Below are 25,629 nucleotides of genomic sequence, written 5' to 3' on the forward strand. Positions count from 1 at the left end.
TATAATAATAAATCTTTAAACAAACAAAGACTGTACATTCTAGACAAATATTTTGCAGAACTAAATTCCCAGTCCACACATCTTTTAGAAAAGGATTTGATGGGTTTAGGGATATAGCTATATCTACCATGTGGGTGGGGTGGGACTTGTATTAATAACTCTCCTATAGACAAGGCCTTACCACGGACCCAGAGTCACCCTCAAATTCTGCTTCTAAGTCTTCTCCTATAGACGAGGCCTTACCACGGACCCAGAGTCACCCTCAAATTCTGCTGCTCTTGCCACTTGTGACCCAAGTGCTGGATATACAAGAGTGTATACAACCATGCATGGCAAAGTGGACTAAGGTTGTGTGTTATGTATTTGAGGGAGTGTTCTGGTTCAAATGAGAAATGCCTACATGAATTTATGTATTTGAACATTTGACCTTTAAGTAGTAGCACTGTTTGGGGTGTGGGGGTGACAGCTATGGAACCTTTAGGGCTTAGAGCTTTGCAGATGGAAGACTGTCACTGGGGGCCAGCCTTGAGGGTTTTAACTTTACCCAACTCTCTACAGACTTTTCTGCTTCCTGTGTGCAGGTGAAATGTGGTCAACCACCTTCCTGCTCTGTCTTTCTGTTGCCAGGCCCCCCTCAACACAAAACTCTTCTGAAACCATAAACCAAAACAAACTTTAGTCATGGTGTTTTATCACAGCAACAAAAGATTAACTAATACGGGGGTGTCTGAGCTAGCCCAGGCCGTCCTGCAGTCAGTCAGTCCCAGCTCAGCACTGCCATTACAGGGATCTGCTTGATGCAGCTTCCTCAGTACTAGGATTACAAACCTACACAAACCACCATGCCTGACTCCCCACTACCTGCCAAAGACAAACATTACCTGAGGGACTGGGAATGAACTCAGCAGGTACAGAGCTTGCCTAGGTTGCCCAAAATCCTGAGTTCAACTCCCCAACAATACATATAACGGCTGGCATCCCAGTAGGTGGGAGGTGAAGTAAGGATAAAAGCTCAGGGTAACCCTGAACATAGCGAGATTTAGGCTGATGTGACAGCCTATCTTAAATCTTAAAAGGTTATTCAGCATATCGCTGAGAGGAGTCATGCGGCATCATTAACAGTGGAAACTGAACTAAATCACTGATTCCTGTCTCAGTTTACAAACTGATGCCTTTGGATAGTATGTAGTCTATTTTAATCAAAATAGCCATACCCATTTGAAGAACTAATTTCCTAGGACTTGACCTAAAGAAACCAACAACATAATGACCTTATTATTGTAGCTATGAAGGTTAAGAAATACACACTGCGTCGGGCGTGATGGCGCACACCTTTAATCCCAGCACTGGGGAGGCAGAGGCAGGCGGATTTCTGAGTTTGAGGCCAGCCTGGTTTTTTAGAGTTCCAGGACAGCCAGGGATACACAGAGAAACCCTGTCTTGAAAAACCAAAACAATAACAACAACAACAACAAAAACATTATAGGGGCTGGCAAGATGGCTCAGCGGGTAAGAGCACTGACTGCTCTTCCAAAAGTCCCGAGTTCAAATCCCAGCAACCACATGGTGGCTCACAACCACCCATAATGAGATCTGATGCCCTCTTCTGGTGTGTCTGAAGTCAGCTACAGTGTACTTACAGTGTACAACAATAAACAAATCTTTAAAAAAAAAAAAAGAAATACACACTGCATTTGGCCCACTCATCCCACAACCACTTAACACTACTTTCTGACTTAATATCTTACCATTTACTTAGAAGTCAGACATTTAACAAACTTCAACTGCTAGGATCGTAGGAATATGGACAAATCGCCCACAAACCCAAATTCTAATATCTATGACCATATGAAAAATATCATACTAATTTTAAAAATAACTCTTTAATCATATGCACATACAGGATGAAGGGTAGCACCAGGCTGACTGGGTGAACTTGATAGTCTTTTTGCCCTGGTATCGGCCTGGCACAGTTCTGAGATCACACGCACGGTGGGGTAAGGTTGGGAAGTAGAGTGAGAAGAGAGAAGAAACAAAGGCAAAGAAGACACAAGGGCTAGCAGTAGTCTCAGTCGGTGGACTCCAACACAGATTCACTCAGTGCAAGGTCCCAGTAGTGTTCAGCCCCATGCTTTTTGAAATGTTCACGAGCCATGTTCTCTGTAGGGCACTGTTTAAACTTCATCTCTCCAAAGCTCCGGTCTTTGGCTGTACCCTAGGTAAGAAGTGAAAATTGTATTTATTTATTTGAAAAGAGTGACTTGCTGTTGAGCCTACATTCCCTTTGAATTAGAAATCCTACTACAGCATCCTAATGTACCACCATGCCCCAGAGAGACCAGAATTATAATAAGCTTTCTACCTTATCCAGTGCTGGGAACTCAACTTAGAGCCTTATTCATGTTCAGCAAGCACTCTAACATGTCAACTTACTCAAACAAGACATAACAGTCTTTTAAAAGACTGTGTAGCAACATCCCTAGCTGAAATGTGATTCTATGATAAAGTAATTATAACCCCATGTCTTAGTGATTTGCATGATTATACATAAAGGTTTCTAGCTTTTTGGGTTTCTTTGGGGTGGGGTGGGGTGGGGTGGGAGTGTGGTTTCTGTTACTGTTTTAAAGGGAACCATAGACGTAAACAACTTTTTTTCTCCCAAGTACTGGGGATCAAATCTATGGTGTCAGGCATGTAAGAAAACCACTCTACACTAAGTAACAGTATCAGCCTTAAGAACTCTTTTTTTTTTTTTTAAGATTAAAAAAAATTATTTATGAGCTACAGAGATGGCTCAGGAATTAAGCACAACTACTGCTCTTAGAGAGGACCCCAGTTTGGTTCTAAGCACCCACATAGTTACTCACAACTATCTGTACCAGTTCTGAGGGATCCAACACCCTCTTCTGGCTTCCATGAGCATTAAGGCATGTACGTGATGCAGACACACATATACATGCAAGCAAAGCACTCAAACACAAAAATAAATCTTTTAAAATTTAAATAAAGAATATGTTCACGGGAGTGCAGTTACCTGTCAAGGCCACGGGTCATGTCCCCCGGACCTGGAGTTACAGGAGGAAAGCCCCGCTAACTGGGGCTTTCCTCCTGTAATAAGGGAGTTGAATTTGGGCCTGCTCTAATTTATTCTCAACACCACCAACACATCAGGTAGATCAAATAACAGCCGTGTTTTATAGATAAGGCAATGAAACTTGATACCGTCTGGCTCAGGTCCTGTTCTGCTGCAGAGCTGAGGATGGAACTCGGACTCTAAAGCATTAGATAAGCACTCATCACTGGCTCCCCCACGCCCCCAAGCCCGGAACCTTCCACCTGGTGTTATGTGTGCGATGCCGTGCGTCCCTGCCCCGAGGCCCGGGTACTACCTCCCTGCTGAGAGTGTGCGCTCCTACTGCCACTCTTCTCCATACGCTTCCCCGCTGGTGCACGCTAAAGACCAACTTCTAAAAACTGTGCTAAACATGCGGCCGACTGAACTGCAGCATTTTACAAAGACACTAACCTCCCATACTAGTACACATTTGTTAGTTTTCTTCACAGCTTCTTCATCAGATTCCTCATCATCTGGAAAAGACAAAAAAGCTCAATATTTGTTTTGTTTTTTTGAGTCAGTTTCTCACTACAAAGACCAGGCTGGCCTCCAACTTAGCAAGGCCTGCCTCCCAAGTGCTGGATTAAAGGCACATGCCACAAAACAAACAACCCACTCCTTTATTTATTTACTTATTTACTGAGATGGGGCTTTGCTCTGTACCTCAGGCCTATCTTCAGTTTAAGATCATCCTCCTGACTCAGCCTACTGAAAACTGGGATTACAAGCTTCAGCAACCATGCCCCACTAAATACATCTTTTCTTTCTTTACCGGCACCCCACACCCTGTCTGTCCCTCAGTGTCCAGGCTCTTGAACATGGCAGACAAATGCTAAACTACTAAACTCTAACGCTAGCTCCAAAGTTATCTTTCCTGTTGAGTATGAAGCCAGCTTTGTCTATTTGTTTCAGACCTGCCAGGACAACCCTTGTCTCAAAGCAACAAAACCCAAAGTACCCTTTCCTGATTAAAGTAGGAAGCTAGTGTTGATGTGAAAATCTGTTTTTTATACATTCAATGGTCTTTTGAGTTGGGTTGGGGTGGGGAAGACAGAAACTGTGTATGTAGTCCATATCTGTTTTAAATTGGCATGTGTTGGTTTCAAACACATGCTCTTTCTATTTCCACTTTCTGAGTGCTGGGGTTATGGGTGGATACTACTAGTCTGGAGTAATTAGAAAGAAATACCAACTTTTTTTTTGAGAGTCATGTGGCCTAGGCTGCTTTAAAATTGTTACATAGCTCAAGATGACCTCAAACTCTTAGGAGATAACAGGTGTGAACTACTATGACAAAGCTAACAAGAAACTTAAGTAAAGAATAATACAGAGCCGGGCATGGTGGCATACACCTTTAATCCCAGCACTCAGGAGGCAGAGGCAGGCGGATTTCTGAGTTTGAGGCCAGCCTGGTCTACAGAGTGAGTTTCAGGACAGCCAGGGCTACACAGAGAAACCCTGTCTCAAAAAAACCAACCAACCAACCAAACAAAAAAAGAATAATACAGACTAGATATTGTACACACGAATGCATAGTTTGCTGACTTTAAATACACTCTTGCAACCAGAACTTGCAACCAAGACAGAGAGGAAAGCCTGCTGGGAGGAAATCTTGAAAGGATATATGCAGCAGGGCTAGCTGGACAGAGGGCACACATCTTTCTAATTTCAGCCCTTAGAAAGTACAGGCAGGTGGATCTTATGAATTCAAGGCCAGCCAATGCCATATAGTGAGACCCTGTCTCACACAAAACAAAACAGTCTCTCTAAAATTCTTGAACACTAGACTATTCCAGGAAGGATGGAGGAAGAACAGACAGAACTATCACCCCACCTCCCCTAGCTCTCCCACGCAATCCCTTCTAACCCCAATTCACCATCTCCCTTCGTGTTAGATGTCTGCTCATCCCACTTTATCCGATGTAGCATGAGACGCTTAAATTTCTTCTGGGCTTTGGGGCCTGGAAAAAGAATTTTGAGAGTTGGAAAGATGACAGAGTACGAAGAACCTCTGAGCTGAGCCCGACTACTACTCAGATAGCAATGGGAAGGGAACGAACCCCAGGACCAGAGGACAGACGTCTACTGCGATACACAGAAATGGAAACACACCAGCAGTCTCTCAGAAATCCCTCCCTTCTCCCCACCGTGCCAGTCGCTTTAGGGCTAGGGTTGTCTGGAGAGTCTCCCCAACTCTCTGCTCTGACTCACCCCCTTCCACTACCACCACGTTGACATCTTTGTGCAGCACCACCACCCCGGTCAGGTACAGCTGCCCAGCATTGGCCTCAATCTTGAACTTCTTGGCTGGGTTGCTCAAATTTCGAACTCTGGAGGAGGGAAATTTTAGTCATGTCTTCAGTTTTACCACTAGAAGCTGCCTGAATGGAATGGCAAATACAGAGGATCTAAAATCAAGACCTCTGGAATGGAGTTATATTTCTATTCTCTTGTAAATACAGGGTCTCATCATGTAGTCTAGCTGGCCTGGAACTCACTGCATAGACCAAGCTGGCCTTGAACTTGAGAGATTTGACTGCCTCTGCCTTTCAAGCGCTTGTCTTATACTTCTTCATAGTAAGTAGTTAGAATCTATGAATGAAGGAGAGGTACTATCATCCAAAAATATTTATAAGCCCAGTGTTCCAGAAGGTAGAAAAAGCTTTAAATTCTGCCACCTCTAGATGCCTATAGTGTAGATGCCCTATATTCAAAAAATGTTCTAAACAGAGACATCAAAACCTGTAAATAGTAGTTACTATAAATAGTAGTTACTTATAGATAGTATCTTAAAAGATCAGAGAATAGGAAGGGGACTTTCAGAAAGTGCTCCTCTATATTATTAAAATTTGTCTTGTTTTTCAGTTTGGGATACCCAAAAACTCGCTAAGTGGTTCAGGTTAGCCATAAATTCAGAACTGTAATGTTCCTCCTGTGTGTTGGAATTACAGGCATGTATCATCCCATCTGGTCCAAAAATTTTAATCTGAATGAACAGTAGTTTTATTATAATGTGCAATTTCTGATAAAGAACTATTTAGTAGAAATAAGTGTATTTAACAAGTGGAATGCATATATAAACTTAACCTAGAATAAAATGAAGACATTACATTAATACAAAAGTAAAAATGTATTTCCAGGGTAAAAATATATTCTGAAGTATGGATGAAAAGGCCTATTCCTACAGATCCTCAGGATAAAGACAAGGTAATAAAGAAAAAAATTAGTGCTTTCTAGAGAAATGAAGTATTCACCACAAAAGAAGAATAATGTGGTAGGTATACTTGAAGGCCACAGTGATTTTGTGCTAAGGACTGGGAAGATAATGAGAATGTAGGTGCAAGGAGGGCATAATGGGCTGCACCTTCAGTCCCAGCACTCGGAAGGCAGAGGCAGTGGACCTCTGGGTTCGAGGTCAGCCTGGTCTACTTAGTGAGTTCCAGGACAGCTGAGACTAGGTAGAGAAACCCTGCCTCAAAAGAGAAACAGAGACAGCTGTCTACGTGGACACCTACCTATACACAGATATGTGCACCCCCTGGGAAATGTCTTCTTTAAGCTTTTTAATTTTCTTGACCTTTCTCTGTTCTGCTGTAAGTTTTCGGGCTGCGTTGGCCTCTTCATGCGCTCTGTCGTGACAGGAAGGACATCCACAAGTGAGAAAGGCATTGCCGATCAGAGGCAGGGCTAAGGGAAAGAGAGAGCAACAGAGGACTCTCTCCTCCCTCCAACACCAACCCCAGGAGGGTCTGGAAAGGTAGTGTCCCGGGCTCTGCCCTATCCCACCCCACCACACCCCACTTACTTCTGTCTCTTTGCCATCTGAGCTCTGACATGGGCTTCTACTTTCGTAGGGTCTTGAACTGCTTCTGTTCCTAATACTCGCATTAAATTTGAGATTCTCACTACAATAGAAAGAAAGCAGCAATCAATCTCCTAATTTCTTAAATATATCTAGGTATATCCATATATATATATATATATATATATATATATATATGTATGTGTGTGTGTGTGTGTGTGTGTGTGTGTATTCAAGAAAACAATAGTTGTATATTCCTGGAGTTTATTTTTAGTGCTGATGAATGAGAAATGAGAAATAAGAAATTAAGTTTTATGGTTTTTATGATATAAGTATAATGAATTTTTTAGATAGTTTAAACACTATAAAATCTGAGTTACCCAGGTGAGATTTTCAATGTAGGAATTATTGTAAAATGTGAATTTTGAGCAGAGACTTGAAATAAGCAGTGCCTGAGAGCAGGAAAAAAACCAACAACCATCAACAACAAAAAATAATTAAAAACAAGCTCTAAATGACCTCTATAATGAATGTGTTGTTCTGTCAGAAGAAAACAGCACAGGTTAAAAAAAAAATCCTATAAATGATTTAGAAAAACAAACAAAAACCATCAAAGACATTAAAGTGCCTTTATAAGACAGACAGACAGACAGACAGACAGGCAGACAGAGAGATAGACTGACCCACTCACTCTGTGGTAGCAGGCCAGCAGGCACATACCTTTGGGCTCTGGAGGAGGGGTCAGGCCTAGCCTGACCTTCTCTTGTAGCTCCTTCTGTGCCTCCCTTCTTGTTTGCCTCCGAAGTTTCTTCTGCTCCTTCTTTGTAAGATACACCCCAAGGGTAACTGGTGTATCATTGTCAACTGTCAAAAAGAAAAATGAGTTACCAAAGCATAAATTATAGAGGGGCTTAGGTGAGTATCCATCACTTAGAAAAACCATCAGCTAGAATCTGAGGGAGGAGGTCGAGATGGTCGTGCTTTGTAGCCCAGACTGGCCTTGAACTCAAAGTCCTATTGCTTCCACCTCAAAACTGCTGAAATTACCGGCATCCACTAACTATGTTTGACCTATTTGTTATTTTTAAGTGGTGAGATGGATAATATGATTATTTTTTTACTAAAGTGAAAAGTATTGTGGTTCATAAATGTTTTTTCTTTAAGAAGTTGAACACTTTCAGCAAATGCAATTTGCAAATAGTAGAACTGGATAAGAATTTGAGGAAGTAAAAGAATCCAGAATTCCACTTGGGTCCTACTTTCTATAATTTGCTGCTTCCATGGAATACAACTTGAAATTCCCTCACCTATATAACAATATCTTTTGTGTTCGCAATGCAGCTATGCTAACTGCTATACAACCTCTGCCTCAATTTCAGTACTAAGAAATGGGGAAACCCTCTGCAAGAAGCTGGCTGGAGATGGTTCAGTGGTTAAGAATACTTACTGCTCTTCCAGACAACCTGAATGCAATTCTAGTATTTATATAGGCCATTCATAAATGTCTAATTTATAAAACTCTAGTTATAGGAGATGTGGCTTCCAAAAGCACCTAAATATGTATGTTTTTGGCATATACCCACATACATGCACATTGTCCAACTCCCTATAAACACCTAAATAAAAATAAATTTATCACTTAAAAAAGTACACACTGCTCTTGCAGAGGATCCAACTTTAGTTTACAGTACCCACACTGGGTGGCTGATAACCAAGCCCCTGTAGCTCCAGCTTCTGAATACTGAGGGCAGCTGTACACATACACACACAACCCCCAGAGAGATACACATTCTTAGTAATAAATCTTTACTCGCACCTCACTCTAACTCAACCAGTGGACTTGATAGTAAAATAAAACTTAAAAAAAGAGAAAATCTTCTATAACTTTAAAGCATGTTTACTTGTTAAAAAAAAGATCTCATATTCCCCTGACAAATACTTATGGTAGCTAAATAAAATCCGATTAAGTCTAGTTCCTATTTTTAATTTGTATTATAGGCTGAATGTCCCTAATCTAAAAACTTAAGATCTCCAATACTACAAAATCCAAAATGATTTTTTGAATAGGATCTCATGTATCTCAGGCTGGTCTGAATTCAGTATGTATTTGAATTCAGTATATGAGGACGACCTTGCACTTCTAATATCCCGGTCTCCCTCCCTCTCCCTCAAGATTTATTTATTATTATAAATGAATGCACTGTAGCTGACTTCAGATGTACCAGAAGAGGGCGCCAGATCTCATTATGGGTGGTTGTGAGCCACCACGTAGTTGCTGGGATTTGAACTCAGGACCTTAGGAAGAGCAGTCAGTGCTCTTACCAGCTGAGCCACTTAGCTAGCTCACTCCCTCTCATCTCTTTTCATGAGCTGACATTAAAAGTGTATGGCACCGAGCCGGGCGTGGTGGCACACGCCTTTAATCCCAGCACTCGGGAGGCAGAGGCAGGTGGATTTCTGAGTTCGAGGCCAGCCTGGTCTACAGTGAGTTCCAGGACAGCCAGGGCTACACAGAGAAACCCTGTCTCGAAAAAACAAAACAAAACAAACAAACAAACAAACAAAAGTGTATGGCACCACACTTGGTTTATGTAGGGCTGGGATCCAATCTAGGGATTAATGCATGCTAGACAACATTCTACCAACTGAGTTATATTCCCAGTTTCAGAAACCCTGGAAGCTGTTCAAATTAAACTTGTTTTGTATGTGTGGTGTGCAGACACACATGCATATCCACATGTATGTACCTGTGTGTATGTAGACCAGAGGCTAATCGGAGTCTTCCTTGATCATTGTCCACTTTGTACACTGAGGCAGGATGTTGCTCTAGGGATTGTCTATCTCTCACATCTGTGTAGCAAGTGCTTTACCCAATGAGCCACCCCTATGTCTTGAAATTAAAACCTTTTGATGATTACATTTTCAAATTACCACATGAGAAATGCTCAAATGCTATGAAAATATCTCAAAGACTGAAAAAGCAGCATATGAAAACCTTTTGTTCCAAGCATTTAAGACAAAGGACATCTGACCTTTATTTCAGGGTCTCAATATATCCTTCTAAACTTATTGGAACTATGGCCAAGTGAATTTGTCACTATGGTACTATCTCAGTTCATCCTGAGGGAAAGTATTAACATCCTTTAAGATCAACTTATCTCTCTTCTATTTGTTTTGTTTGTTTGAAACAGGTTTTATGCACCCCAGGTTGGCTTCAAACTTAGAAGTGATTTATCTATATCAACTTCCTGATGCTTTTTTGTTTTTTTTCGAGACAGGGTTTCTCTGTGTAGCCCTGGCTGTCCTGGAACTCACTCTGTAGACCAGGCTGGCCTCAAACTCAGAAATCCGCCTGCCTCTGCCTCCCAAGTGCTGGGATTAAAGGTGTGCGCCACCACCGCCTGGCTTTTTTTTTTTTTCTTTTGGAAAATTCTTAAAGTTCTAAGTGACCTACTGAAGGCACTCATCTACGGAAAACAGACCCACAACTACAACCTCTGCTGTCTCTATCTTAAAGTACATGTGGTAGTTAAGTAAGCAAAAAATTTTCTCCTTTTAAGATAGATAGTAGTCTTCATTTGTATCCCATGCTTACATCAAATCACAATTCCCTACAGTGCTGGGGTTATAGACACAATCAGTTAAGCCACCTATCTCTTTTAACCAAACTAACAGACTTACCTATAAAAACAAAACAAACAAACAAACAACAGGGGGAAAAGACTGAATAAAGTTAAAGATCACAAATGGGGGCCAGCAACATGTGACTCACATACACATGGGATGACAACTGCTCCATTGCTAGGAGAATTTTACTAAGAAATTCCAAGTGATTTGGGGAAGTGAGAAAATGCACACATCTCCCAGTTATCAGTGTCTCAGGCTAGAGACCTTTGCTTTTCCAACAGACTCTTCACTCTACAAACCCTTATTCCACCCAGGTACTAACAAATAGGCTTATATTCCATAACAAATAGCATAAGTAATAAAGTGGCACCTCTGTTGGGCACCCAAAGAGTTACCTGGATTTTGTTGCTTTAATGCTAAGAATGCTAAAGGAAGCCAGGACATGAAAACAACCAAAACAGATGGGGGGAGGGGGACAAGGTGGGCGCGCCTCTAATCCCAACACTCAGGAGGCAGAGGCAGGAGCTCTAAAAATTCCAGGCAAGCATGGTCTACAGAGTGAGACCCAGTCTCAAAACAAACAAATAATATACCAAAATAAAAATTAAAAGCAAAAACAAAATGGTAAGTGCTGGACAGTTTTGGTGGTGGTAGGATTAGCATTATAAAAAGTTCAGCTTGTAATACCCACAAATTGATATCAATGTCTCTCAGTAGCCACTATCCAGCTCTGCCATTTTACTTAATTAAAATTTAAAATACAAGGGGCTGCAAAGGTGGCCAGAGAACATTGGCTGCTCTTCCAGAGGACCAAGGTTCAATTCCTAGCACCCACATGGCAGCTCTTAACTGTTTACAACTGCAGATCTAGGGAATCTGACACAAAGACATACATGCAGGCAAAACACCAATGCAAATTAAAAAAAAAATCATTTAAAAAAAAGTCACATGTGGCTATAGGTTGGAAAGCACAGGCAGAGAGCTCATGCATTCTGTGGCTAATGCTGCATGATCTAGAACCTTAGTTGAATAATCTGTACATTACCTGGAGGATTAAGTTGGGCTGGATGTTCAACAAGATTTGTGATTCCAAAATAATCTTCTCTCTTGGGATTTTCCTCTGTACTAAAATTGGAGGAAGAAAAGAAAACAAGATATGTGGGTAGAGGTGATATCAAGAACAGCCTAGACAACCAACAAACAGAACAGTCTAGAAACGCAATGAAAACATCCATTCCCTATCTGTTCTACTTTATTATGTACCACCTACATCATTTACTTAGGTTACACATAACTTTCAAAACAAGAAAACGGGGTCTCATAAAACTTGCACATGTTGGGGCTGGTGAGATGAGCACTGGCTGTTCTTCCAGAGGACTCAGGTTCAATTTCCAGCACCCACATGGCAGATCACAGCTGTCTCTAACTCCAGTTCTAGGAGAGCCATCATCCTCATACATACATACATACATACATACAATGTACATGGAAGTAAAAGTAAATAAGTAAAAAGAAAGTTGAGCATCTTTATACTAGCCATTCCCAATCTTTTTTTTTTTTTTTTTTTTTAAAATATCAGCCTCGATATCCCTCACAGGCAACCTATTTTCTTTCTTTCTTTTTTTTTTTGATTAACTTTTATTTAATGCCTTCATGTATGTCTGTGTACAGGTGCCAGATCCCGCCTCACACAGATTCCCGGAACTGGAGTTTAAAACAATTGTGAGCTGCCATGTGTATGCTAGGAATTGAACTCATGACCTCTGGAAAAGCAGTCAGTGCTCTTAACCATTGAGCCATCTCTCCAGCCCCAAATGTATTTTCTGATTAGCAACAATGAGTCACCAAAAAACAAGCTGACAAATAAATGGTTTGAAAAGAAAAAAAAGGTTATGACACAGGCTGCTAAAGCCATTATCAGAATAAAGAAAGAGATGTATAGTTCTCCAATAGAGCTTTTGTCATGTGTATATTGCGCATATGTGTGTGTACATTTGAATGGAGGCCAGAGGAGCTGACGTGGAGTGACTTGTTCAGTCATTGCCACCTTATAGACTGGCTTGCCAGTAAGCTGGAGGGATTCTCCTATCCCTGTCCTCCCTAGAGCTGGGATTACAGGCCCACACCATTACACAATTCCTGGAATGCACACACCTCTTCCCTCTCCCCACTCCCTCCTCTCTCTCTCTCTCTCTCTCTCTCTCTCTCTCTCTCTCTCTCTCTCTCTCTCTCTCTCTCTCTCTCCACACACACACACACACACACACACACACACACACACACACACACAGAGGTTATTTTGGGTTCTGCATGAATCCATGTGTGTATACTACGTGTGTGCCCGGTACTTGCAAAGGTCAGAGGAGGGGGGAGGAGTTGGATTCCCCTGGAACTGGAGTTACAGGTGGTTGGTTGTAAGCCATCATCTGGATACTGGGTTAATTTAATTCAATGCTCTTAATTTCTGAGTTCCCATACCTGGGTTTTTAACTATTGAATTCATATCTTAGACTGAACAGCAAGTAATAGTTTACCAACTGAGCAAACTTAGTTACACTATGCTAATAAAAGTTTATTATTATTATTGGACCATTAAGTTTAGAAACTTTGTCCAATAGGTAGCGATATAATTCTATAGTAAAGCACTTACTTAAATTGCATAAGGCTCTGAGTACTACTAAAGTGTATCACTGATACTTCAAAAGGATGCCAGGAGTGACGGTACACACCTTTATTCCTAGCACCCAGGAGACAGAGTCTACAGGTGGGTATCTTTGAGTTTAAGGACACTCTACATAGTAAGTTCCAAGTCAGTCACGGCTACATAGTGAGACTCTATATCAAAATCTCTCCCTGAAAAACAAAAAACAAACCTACGAAAAGAAACAGAGGGCTGAGAGATGGCTCAGTGGTTAAGAGTACTGACTGCTCTTCCAGAGGTCCTGAGTTCAATTCACAGCAACCACATGGTGGCTCACAGCCATCTGTAATGGGATCCAATGCCCTCTTCTGGTGTGTCTGAAGACAGCAACAGAGTTCTCACATATATAAAATAAATAAATCTTAAAAACAAAACAAACGAAAAAACCATTCACACACACACAATAGAAATAAATTAAAAAAACAAAACAAAACAAAACTGGCTGTAATGGCACACACCTGAAATTCCAGTATTCTTACAACTAAATGGGAACTGGAAAAAGTGAATGGGTTGGCAAAATCCTATGTGTAACACACCGGAGTCAACAAAAGAGACCCCCCCACCACACACACACACCCATCTCAACAATGCAGAAGGAAAAACTGACAAAAACTGTCCACTGAATTCTATACATGAGCACATCTGGCACATCTATACACCTGCATGTGTGTGAGCGCACACACACGCACACACCACTTAACAAATTTAAAGGGGAAAAAAAGCAACAATAAATATTTTTCTTTTCTTTTTTTGCAGTTCTGGATACCAAACCCAAGTGCCTTTTACACACTAGGCACATGTTTAACCATTGAACTAGGTCCCTGGCCCTATAAATGGATCTTTGTGACATGTAAAATATATAGAATACATAGTAAGAAAAAACATAAAACTCTAAAATATGGCAAGGTCCTGAGTTCATCGCCAGCATGTAAAAATAAAGGAGTAAATATATGTTTTTCAAACTCACTTTGCATTATTTGTCTCTGATTTTGGTAAACTAACCCCAAAAGCTAAATATAACTCAAGATAGTTTGAAAATCTATTTGTGTAGTTATCAATTTCCTTTGCATTTAAAGTGGTATTTGATGTGTCTGTAGCACCTTTCTCTTGGCAATTAACACACTCACAGGTCAAAGCCGTTGGGTATGATGTAGGAGTCCCACCACTCAATCTCAGGGATATCGCCTTCCTTTAGCTCCTTTTTGGGAGCAATGAGGGCAAGTCTAGTTGAAGTATGAATGCCTGTTTTTCTAGCAGCCTGTGAAATCTCTGCTTGCAGCTTCTCCAATTGAGCCTAAGAGCAAGATCAAACAAGATAGGAACGTAAGCTGGAGCAAAGGAAAGTTGTCCAGTCACAAATTTAACAACAAATTTAACCCTTACTAAATTCTAATGCCTAATGTAAGGAATTCACAACTTCTAAAGGATTTGAAGAGAAACTGCCTTATTTTTTACCAGTTTACTTACTCCCCTGACTCTTGTCTCTCCTTTCACTCATACTGTGTCTGTAGTAGATATGCATTAATGGGATTCTACGAAAACCTCATTCTGAGAAGACAAAAGGGACAATTTAACTAACTACAGTCAATTCAACTTTCCCAAGCACGTAGATTTTCTGTAGTAAATTTTAACATCAGGTTATCGTTCATCAAAAGAAGTCAAGAAATTGGCTTTGAACTGTTTTCCTCAACTGTTAGTCAATGGGAAAATTTCTATACAAGCAGAAAGCAGTCAGGAAGAGAAACCTAGTAAACAATAAATATTCTAATACAGCACTTAAGCCAATTACACTGTTTTAAATGTTTCTATTTTCCAAAAATATGGACCTACAAGTGTCTTTGTGTCAGCTTCTTAGCTTCTAAATTACCTTTGTCCGCAATCGTTGAGCAATCTTCTCAAATTTGCCCTTGTCATGGAATTTAAAAGTGCGTCTTTGGCGCTGGGAAGGGGCAATTGAGACTCGGGGGTCAAAAAAGGTATTAGACTCCATGTCTTCTGATGGCTTTTCTTTTAGTTGCTGCTTGAACTGTTCCCTCTTCACAGCCCGAATGTTTGCCTTCAGGGTGGGCATGCGATGTGTGAGCTCCACCTCCTTGCCTGTGGCATCCACAGTGCGGCCTTGCTCATCCAGGATCAATGGGGTAGGCTTAGTCTGATCTTTTAACTCTACTTTCCTAAAAAAAACAAAACATCCCACAGAGAAATAAATCCTACATAGAACCTTGAAGCAAGGAAAACTCAACAGAAAACAAAAGGAATCAAACTTATCAAAGACAACTGTAAATTAACCTTAGGGAAGGCAGTCTCATCAGTGCTTAATAAAATCTCCATTAAAAAAAAATTCAAAGTATAGTTAGGAGTGCTGGCTACTCTAGTAGAGGACCTGGGTTTGAGTTTCAGCTCCCACTTGGGGCTTGCAGCTGTCTGTAACTTGAGTTCTAGGGAATCCTATGTCTCTTTCTGCTGACCTCTGAGGACACTATTTACCCATGACCTACACAGATATCCCTGCAGGAAAAAATTCATACACATAAGATAAATAATTCTTGAAACAAAAAAACAGCAAAAGAATCCAATGTAAATTAGTTCTGCTATTTAGCTAAGAGTTAATATAAAACATCAAACCAGGATGAAGATCTATCTCAGTATTGGCTAAGGATATATCTAACTCAGTATTAGAGCATTTGTACAGAATATTCAAGTTCATGGGTTACCATAAAAAAATACATCAAATCAAGTACTTGGATACAAATGAAATTAATTCTAAAATCAAATTGAGAAAATTTTTTCTTTTTTTTTTCTCCTGGCTATCCTGGAACTTACTATGTAGACCAGACAGACCATCCTCAAACTCAAAGAGACTTCCCTGCCTCTGCCTCTGCCTTGTAAGTACTGAAATTAAAGATATGTGTCGCCACTACCACTTGGCCATTATCTAATCTTATTTTATTCCCAAATTCTTCTCTTTTTTTCAAAATTTATTTTCAAGTCCTCTAGAACCGGACTTACAGACGGCTGTTAGCCAACCTGTGGGTGCTGGGAACCAAACCTTGGTCCTCTGGAATAGCAGCAAGTGTTCTTAACTACTTAGCCACCTTTCCACCCCCACCCTCACCCCTGCTTTTTTTGTTGTTATTTCACGTGCACTGGTGGTTTGCCTATATGTATGCCTATGTAAGTGCATTGAATCCTGCAGAACTGGAGTTACAAACAATTGTGAGCCACCATGTGGATACTAGGAATTGAACCTGAATCCTTTGGAAGAACAGTCAGTAGTTTAACCATTGAGCTATCTTCCAGGCCATTTCCCTCCACCCCCACCCCCTTTGTGGTGGTTCAAGAGTCTGAGAGCCCAAGGCCTCCTGCATACTAGCCAAATGTTCTACTACTGGGATGCATGGGAAACAACTCCATCTGTTCCTAAGTTCTTGAATTAGTCTTGGGATGCCAGAACAATCACAAATGAGACAGGGTCTTGCTGTGTAGTTCTGGCTGGCCAAGAACTTGTTATGTAGACTAGTCTAGATTCATATTTACCTCACTATTCTTGCTTCTCCCTCCTGAGTAACAGAGTTGCAGACATGTACCACCATGTGCCACCCAAGTCTAACATATGGTCTCGACCAATATTGTTTAATGGCTGAAACTCTTAAGAGTCTTACCTTCAGTATTAAGTAAAAAATATTATTTTAGTTCTACCAGTTATAAGCAGACAACAAACTACAATAAAGCCAAAAAATGTAACTGAATTTAGATCATATATTAAAAATATAAAACTTTAAGAAATTATTTAATGTTCTTTAAGGAAAAAAAGTCAGTAACGGGCTGGAGAGATGGCTCAGTAGTTAAGAGCACTGACTGCTCTTCCAGAGGTTCTGAGTTCAATTCCCAGCAACCACATGGTGGCTCACAACCATCTGTAATGGGATCCAATGCCTTCTTCTGGTGTGTCTGAAAACAGGACAATGTACTCATACATAAAATAAATAAATAAAATAAATATGTCTTTAAAAAAAAGAGTCAGTAATATTCAAGTAAATTACCTTTAGTTAACTATCCCAGAACTTTTAGAAGTGATATGGGACTGTGTGAAAGATACTCACGGTGGAGCTATGCCCATGGCATGGAGATTAGCTAGGCCCACCATGTTGGCATTGCCAATAAGCCCTGGCTTCAACGCCAGCTGGGCCTGGATTCGGGCCTGCAGTTCAGCGGCTTTCCTTGCCTTCTCAATGGCATCGTTCATAAAGGTAGCGGCCTGGGAGGGCTGAATAGTGTTGCCAATGGGAAGTCGCTCTGGTTGGGAAGAAGGTGTCTTTGGCTATAAGACAAGAGATTAAAAGAAATCAGAAAGTGTGAGGTAGATAGGCATACAGATACATACACACCATGGCAGATTATGGTGGACAACTGGAGCCCTTTCTGGACTCTCGTGTGGACGAATGACAACAACCTTGTGCTAACTCTTTTTTTCAGAGCAATCAGGCACCATACCTGAGGTGCAGGGGGGCTGATGAAGCTCAGCTGTTTTTTCCGTTCCTCGATTTGTCGTGTTGCTGCCTCCATCATCTGTTTGATCTGTTCTCCAGAGGGAAAAGGTAGAAAAGATTATTTCCTCCCATAAATGTTCCTAAATGAAAAAGCATTCAGTTCTAGAGACCTAAAAGATTGTGAATGTCTCCACAATAAATATATTATCTATACCATAGACAAGAAAATTTGCTAAAGATAAGCCATGGCTAACAGCAAGATCTTGCCTTTAAAAATGTTAAAGATCATGTCATCAGCCCCTGAATTCCTACTGTAGGTAAGCATGGGCAATGGCGCAAGGCCTCTTTAGAGATGCTTCTATAAACCCCCTGTCATGTCCTAACGAAGAGCAGAAAGAAGCTCTAAAGATAAGAGTCAAGCTAAGTGCTATCATTTCATTTCATTTTTCCAACGATGATGAGGCAGACAACTAGGCAAACAATGAAATAACACACTAGGTGCTCAATAAATAGTGTCAATAATCCTTAGTTGGGCTACTTCTGATCAAACAAGGACTGTAAAATATAAAGGAAAAAGTAAAACTTCCCCAAATGGTTAACACAAACTCAAATCACGATTACTATGAGCCTGGAGCCACGTGCTTCAACTTACAAAATCCTTTTGCTTCTGCTAACTAACCTGGAGCTTCGTTAGCATGCCAGGGCTTTCTGACGGAGGCCCAGGGATCACCTCTGGCTCCTCTTCTACCTCCTCAAAACGGGGTATTCGCCGCTTCTTCACCCCCGATGATTCCTTTGAGATCTCAGAGTCATCACCAAACACCTCCTAAAGGAACCCAAGATGAAAGAAGAATTGTATCCCTCCCTAGGGGAAAAAGGAAGAACCATCCCAACCGCTACCTGTGGTTTTCCCAGGGGAATAAGACAATCTTTCAAATAACTACTTGCAAGAAGCAGGGTCTTTAGATACTTCTCCAAGTGGACCATTTCACCCAACTTCATCATTCTCCTACCCCACTCAAGCAAATTTCATTCCCAAGTTCTGATAAATTTTCCCACCTGAAGGTCTTCGCCAGTGCTACTGCCTACATTTGTAATGCTCTTCCTCCTTTCCCACAAATCCTGTCTAAAACTCACCTCCTCCAGGAAGTTCTCTTCATTATCTAATCCCACTCTGATCCAACCGTCCTCTCACATCCTCTCAGCACTTAGAGCTCGGCTCATATTAGACCACATTATACTGCTGACACTGCTTGCCAAGTGTTAGGTAGACTTTCTCCCAATTAAAATCTAAGTTCTTCCGGAAAAGAGGCTGTTCTTTTTTAGTATTCCCCAATAACATTTTCTTCTTATCATACAATGGGAACTCAAATATGTTGACTAATTTGCAAAATGAATTTAATAGGACCAAGAGTGGCCAACTGGAAGGGACAATGGGAAAAAGCAAATGTACACACCGGTGGTAGGCTTTGGGTGACATCCCCTCTTCACTAGGAGGGCTCGTGTTTTGCAAGGACATATCCTCAGCCAGGGGCGAGCGCTTCCTGGAACTCCTACAGTTCAAGAAAAAGGACTCTCCCATAATATATTGTGTGGAGTGGGGACTTGAATGGACCAAAAATGGGACCCATATCCCATGCTATCTAGATATCTCCCTCAAGAAACCATTTCTACTATCCCACCCCATGTAGTTAGTTCATTCACAGCCTGAGCTTGGCCTTTACAGCAGCATGTACTATTGTAACACAATTCTCACTGTGTTGATCTGTACAGTACGTGTCTAATCATCTCCTTTCATGTTTAACACAAGTCTGAAATTCTGTACCCAGTTGCAAATTTATATAAAACTGCTACTCACATTTTGTAACCTGTGACTGATTTATTGCAACTCACTCCTAAATAGCAGACTTACTTAAGTCAAGGACTAAGTCTCCTTTCTTTGATCACCCTATTATGTTCAAAAAACCAAAAGGGATAGGAATTTCTATTCTTTTGGTCATATAGCATGGCTACAGACCCCAAGCAGACGCTGCTTCTTTTTGTGTGTGTGTATCTCAGGAAAAGCAGCTGATATGCAAGGTATCAGAAGCACTTTAGAGCAGGGTATAATGATGGTACATGCTTAGAATCCCAGCACTCAGGAGGCTGGGCCAGGAGAACCTCTGAGCTTGAGGATAACCTGGGCTTGGTAGCAAGATCTGGTCTCAAAAATCCAAAACAAGGGCTGGAGAGATGATTTAGAGGTTAAGAGTGAGCACTGTTTTCCAGGGACGAGTTTGTTCCCAACAACTATGTAGTGGCTCACAGCTACTTGTAACTCAAACCCCAGGGGATCTGACACCATCTTCTGACCTTTGTGGGCACCTGTGTGCATACATATAAATATAAATAAAAATTTAAAAATGAGTCTTTAAGAAAGATCCATAAGCAAAATAAAATTTAGTGAAGACAGACAACCTGATCATGTTGGTACACACATGTAATCCTAGCACTTGGGCACATCACAGTTCTAGGACAGCCTGAGCTAGCTATATAGTAAGACCGTATCTCAAAACAAACCAACCAAAAATCCAAGAGAGCAGAAGGGAAGCGAGATAAGAAAAACTGGCTACGTTAGGGAACTGAGGTAAGAGAGACCAGCCACTGATACTGCTCATGTTAAAAGGCTACGACTACACAGCAACCACAGAATATGCATTTAGTAAAAAAGGGAGTAGTTCTAAGTTTTTTACTTGGCCCACTCATGAAGACAATGACCCTCAGTAGGGTACAGAGCAATGTGGACTATATGGAAGTTGTTTTTAGGAATCTTATCTTCATGTACATTACATAGAAATTTCTATTAATAAGAAAGAATGAGGTCTACAGTCAGGAAGCAGTGGAGATATTCTGAAGCATGTCTAGGCTTCAAGCAATCCAAGATTTTTGGATTGTTCAATCTATAGATAGATAGTAGTAAGGAGGGAACAGTGAAAATAAAACCACATGTGGAAAAAGGACTATCAATTACTTCTTTGAACTACTTCAAATAAACTTCGCTCATAGACCATGATAATAAAAACCCTACTCCTCTACTTTAATTCTAAGAATCCCTTTGGTATTCTATTTTGTTGTTGTTTTTAATCTCTATTTGTTGCAGTACTGGACTGAGCCCAGGGCCTCATGCATGTCGGGCAAGCACTCTATTAATGAGATACACCCCCATACCCAATACTAGGTGTTCTAATAGCAGATGCCAAGTGTGAGCCAGGTAAGCTCAGCACGTTTCTCATCGTTCCAAACACTCCTGAGCTTCTTAGATAACAAACCATAACCTACCTTTAACTCTCGCTTTCTGCTTCTGTCACTGCTAGACTTGGAATGCCTTGAGCTTCGGCCTTCCTCCACAGCTTCAAACAGCTTATCCACAAATCGGAGAGTGGAATCATCAAGAAAAGGTTTCAGGTGATCTGGCAGGAAAAAAAGAGGCCATACATTAAAAAGGTAAAAGTATACAGTCCAGTACCAGACATGTAAAAACAGACAAAAAAAAAAAAAAAAAAAAAGAGGGGAAAAGTCTTTACTTTTGTTGTTGTTGTTTTTGTTTGAGCCAGGGTTTCTCTGTGTATCCCTGGCGATCGTGGAACTCACTCTGTAGACCAGGCTGGCCTCGAACTCAAGAGATCCACCTGTCTCCGCCTCCTGAGTACTAGAATTAAAGGTGTGCGCCACCATCGCCCAGCAGGAAAAAGTTTTAAGAACTTCTTTGTAGGGGGCTAGAGATGGGTAAGAGCACATACGGCTCTTGCAATGGACCCAAGTTTGGTACGCTGACTTCATAGTAACTAAATAAACAATTTTCTTTGCAGAATTTACAGTTTCTGATATACTTAATGACCCAGCTGTATGAGGTAAAAGGTTCTTTTCTTTTTCTTTTTCTTGAGCAGAAAGTAGTCCAGCCATTTTTTTTAAATGTTTTCTTTTTTTTAAAGATTTATTTATTTATTATATGTAAGTACTGTAGCTGTCTTCAGACACTCCAGAAGAGGGCATCAGATCTTGCTATGGATGGTTATGAGCCACCATGTGGTTGCTGGGATTTGAACTCCAGACCTTCGGAAGAGCAGTCGGGTGCTCTTACCCACTGAGCCATCTCACTAGTCCAGTACAGCCATTTTTGATGCTTAAATTGAACATCACAGTTTAAAATGAGGGCTGGGTATTTAGCTCTGTGGAAAAATACTTTGCTGGGCAGGTAGAAGGGCCTGGGTGCAACCCCCAGCACTTTAAAACCAGTTTAAGATAAAATATTACCTTAACTTATACAATAACAAATTATGGAAGACCTCCCATAACAAAATCCACCTCCCTGTACCTTTCACGTATCTTATACTTTCGTATTTGAGATGTCAATCAGAATCAGTCTTTGATTGTAGTATATTTCCTAAGCAAATTTGACTTAGGTGATTTGGTATGCTGACCAAAGATTGTAATTCATAATGTACCACAAATAATAAAAAGAGAGAAAAGTTGGTTCTTTAAGGTCTTCCCATTGTAACAGAAGAGAAAATGGGAGAGAGGTGTGGCTCAGTTGGTAGAGTGCTGGTCTACACCCTGGTTTCCTCAGTTTGCAACACTGCATAAATCAGGTATGATTGCATGCTTGTGATCACAGAATTCAGGATGTAGGGCAGCGGTTCTCAACCTTCCTGATGACTCTATACCTTTAACACAGTTCCTCATGTTGTGGCCACCCCAACCATAAAATTATTTTGATGTTATTCCATAACTGTAATTTTGCTACCAATATGAATTGTAATATAAATACCTGACATACATGATATCTGATATTCGACTCCTGATGTAGAGGAAATAGATTCATAAGTCTTAGGCCATCCTCAACTAGTGAGCTAGAAGCCAGACTGGGCACCATGAGACCGTGTCTTTTCAATAAAAAAGGGGGAGGAGGGAGTGGTGCACACTTTTAATCCCAGCACTCAGGAGGCAGAGGCAGGTGGATCTCTACTGAGTTCTAAGCCAGACACAGCTACACAGGAGACCTTGTCTCAAAAAAACAGAATAAGCAAACAACAAAAGGAGAAGGGAGCCAGCACCACCTTTCCTTTAACGCTCCTCATAGGGACAGCCTGGGGAGTTCAAATCAGGGTTTGGAGTCAATATATGTCAGAAGAGTCAGAGAGGTACACACCAGCCGCCTTCTTTTTGTCCATGCCTTTCCCCACACAGTTCAACGCTGCTGTGACCACCGTGGGCTCCGAGAAACCCAGCACTCTCTTCACTGTCTTCTCTATCCATGGTTTCAGCTCATCCAGCTCCCGCTTAGACAGCGCCATTTTGGAGGAAATGGAGAATGAGAGCTCCAATCTGACAAAATTACTACACCTAAAAGAAACCAAGCAAGAGTCAAAGAAAAGGAAAAAAACAAACAAACAAAAAAACCAATCAAAATAATAGCATAACAAGAGTGCTTTCCCCATTCCTATTTTCAACACCGAGGCATGTCTCTCCACTTCATATGAAGGGAAATACATTCCCTAAAACCAAGCTTCAAAACAGAAGAAAGGAAGGGGTCCATTAGGTTTTATTTTGGACATACGATCTTACAATGTAGCTCATACAGAACTCAACACTTGGCAATTCTCCTGTCTCCATTTGCCCAGTGGGAAATTCAAGGAACATACCACCATACTCATTTGATATTTTAATTCTAATTCAGCATCAGTCATCAATTCTATCTGAAGAATGAACAAACTAGGAATAATGTAATCTGAGGAATGGGTTCTAACTCTGACTTGCATACAAAAACTTCTGTCATACAAAAGGTAGGCAAATAGACCATCTGAAGAGTCAATCTGGAGGTCAACTTCTACTCTGGAAGACATTCTCTAACCTAACTCTGACCTAAAACTTGTCTAACGGATTCAAAGAAGAGGGTTTATTCAAGTCAGTCCTCCTCCTGTGTTAAATCTCATAATCCTTAAGAATGCTGTCACCTTTCTCTGTAGTTGTATTCATGCTGGTAAGCATTCTATACACCAGAATGATTTTTTATTACTTAATGCAAGTTGGAGAAAAATGTCAACACTATTCATGCTTACATTTGGGTAATCTTAAATCTCAAACATCTTCACCAGCATAAAGATAACTTAATTTCTTTTTTCTTTTTGATTTATTCATTCATTTATTTATTTATTATATGTAAGTACACTGTAGCTGTCTTCAGACACTCCAGAAGAGGGAGTCAGATCTCATTATGGGTGGTTGTGAGCCACCATGTGGTTGCCGGGATTTGAACTCAGGACCTTTGGAAGAGCAGTCGGTGCTCTTAACCGCTGAGCATCTCTCCAGCCCCGATAACTTAATTTCTGATTTTCTACCTAACGGCTGCATGTCAATTGACTGACTGCACCAACCTCAACTTCCCATCTGACTTCCTCTTAGCACTGCCATGCATCGTACTATGATCTGGGAACTACTCTTTCAAGATGTTTAAAGACATCTAAAAGATGCAACCTCAGAATGATCATACAAGCCTGTGATCCCAGCACAAGGGGAAATCAGGAGTTCAAGTCCAGCCTTGGCTACAGGGTTCAACATCACCGGTGGCTATGAGACCTTGTCATAAAACAAAAAAGATGCAGTCTAATTAGCTCCTACATTCTTGACAGATTTATCTTTCATAAGATCTGTCAATACACAGTATTTAATACATCTGAATGAAGCTGGAAGGCTGTTTCTCAGTGACAAGTTTTATGACTAATCCTGGGATAGCTTTTTTGGGCCATCATGAGATAGTAGTATACTGCCTATCGAAAAGAAAGCAAACACGGGCACTAAAAGTGGAGAAGAAAGCCCACTGAAGAGAGAATATAGTAAGCACCACCATTCATAAGCCCTTAGGCAAGCAAGTTAATTCCCCAGAGCCTCAGTATACTTATCTTAGAAAATGGGACATCTGATATAACACTCCATTCAATAAATACCAAAGTTACTATTACTTGTCAAACAGAATACTTACTGCATGTAAGGACACACACAGCAGTGAACAAAACAGCCAAGAATCCTCATGTTAATGGGACTTACAACCCACTACAATCGAATAACAGGCTATAAAGTTTAAGCAATTTTCAAAATCCAAAATAATAGGTGAAGCATATTAGCAGATTGGAGGTGAGTTCAAGCAATATACTAACAAATGGATGTCTTCAAATTCGACCCGAATGGGCAAACGAAACAGTCAATGGGTAAGAAAGTTTCAGTCAGGAGAGTTGTCACTAACCAAATGTTCAACTCTAATAGCGAGGGGGCGTCAGCGTCGGTGGGGGGGCTGGGGGGTGGAGGGGAAGGGGAGGGAGGCAGAACGCTGTCTTCTGAATGAGCAGGTAGCAGACTCTCACCTTCCGAAGGGATTCCTTACTTCTCTACGCTACAAGCCCCTGGAAGCCCCATGTTCCCGTCTTTGCTATCCTCCCAAGTGGCCCCAGCCCCACCGAGTGCCAGCTAACTCCTCACCTCAGGGCAGGTCTGCCCACCCTGCTCCTGCCCGCCTCCGCCCTGAGCCTTCAGCCAGCCCATTCTCACTTCTTCCCGGACAGAACCAGGGAGTCCTCCCAGCCTGCTTCCCGCCGAGCACTCCCGCCCTGGCCAGCCGCTCGCACCGAAGGCGATAGCCTCTCGGGCGCAGGGCCACTACTCACCTCACAAACTTCAGCCCCTGAGACGGAGCCCGAACGTTACACCGGAACCGGAAACCTTCCGGGTGCCCTACGGCCCGCCGTCGCTACCGCCACACACCGCCACGCTGCGGTCCCTACGGCACGTGACTACGGAAGGCGGGGTCTCAGCTGCGCAGCCGCGGTAGCATGGTGCCGGCGGCGGGGCGCGTGCGCCGCGG

General features: G+C 41.4%; 1 protein-coding gene across 3 annotated transcripts; it reads right to left on the minus strand.

Annotated features, from left to right (window-relative positions):
* Positions 1-1,867: 1,867 nt before the first annotated feature.
* Prpf3 (pre-mRNA processing factor 3) lies at positions 1,868-25,544 on the minus strand. Of its 3 annotated transcripts, XM_021195332.2 has the most exons (17): positions 25,433-25,544; positions 22,924-23,117; positions 21,054-21,184; positions 19,193-19,288; positions 18,415-18,561; positions 17,740-17,823; positions 17,349-17,566; positions 15,113-15,419; positions 14,373-14,539; positions 11,590-11,669; positions 7,638-7,781; positions 6,921-7,020; positions 6,631-6,744; positions 5,327-5,445; positions 4,993-5,076; positions 3,527-3,588; positions 1,868-2,215 (listed from the first exon to the last, which is right to left on the minus strand). In XM_021195332.2, the coding sequence occupies exons 5-17, from the start codon at positions 18,430-18,432 to the stop codon at positions 2,069-2,071; spliced, it is 1,644 nt and encodes a 547-aa protein (XP_021050991.1). In that variant the 5' UTR covers positions 18,433-18,561; positions 19,193-19,288; positions 21,054-21,184; positions 22,924-23,117; positions 25,433-25,544; the 3' UTR covers positions 1,868-2,068. The 3 variants fall into 3 exon arrangements, with proteins under 3 accessions (XP_021050991.1, XP_021050987.1, XP_029393732.1); XM_021195328.2 differs by lacking the exon at positions 19,193-19,288 and having other exon boundaries at positions 25,433-25,509; XM_029537872.1 differs by lacking the exons at positions 19,193-19,288; positions 25,433-25,544 and adding an exon at positions 25,248-25,324.
* Positions 25,545-25,629: the final 85 nt, after the last annotated feature.

This window comes from Mus pahari, chromosome 4 (genome assembly GCF_900095145.1).
Source record: "Mus pahari chromosome 4, PAHARI_EIJ_v1.1, whole genome shotgun sequence".
Classification (NCBI taxonomy): domain Eukaryota; kingdom Metazoa; phylum Chordata; class Mammalia; order Rodentia; family Muridae; genus Mus; species Mus pahari.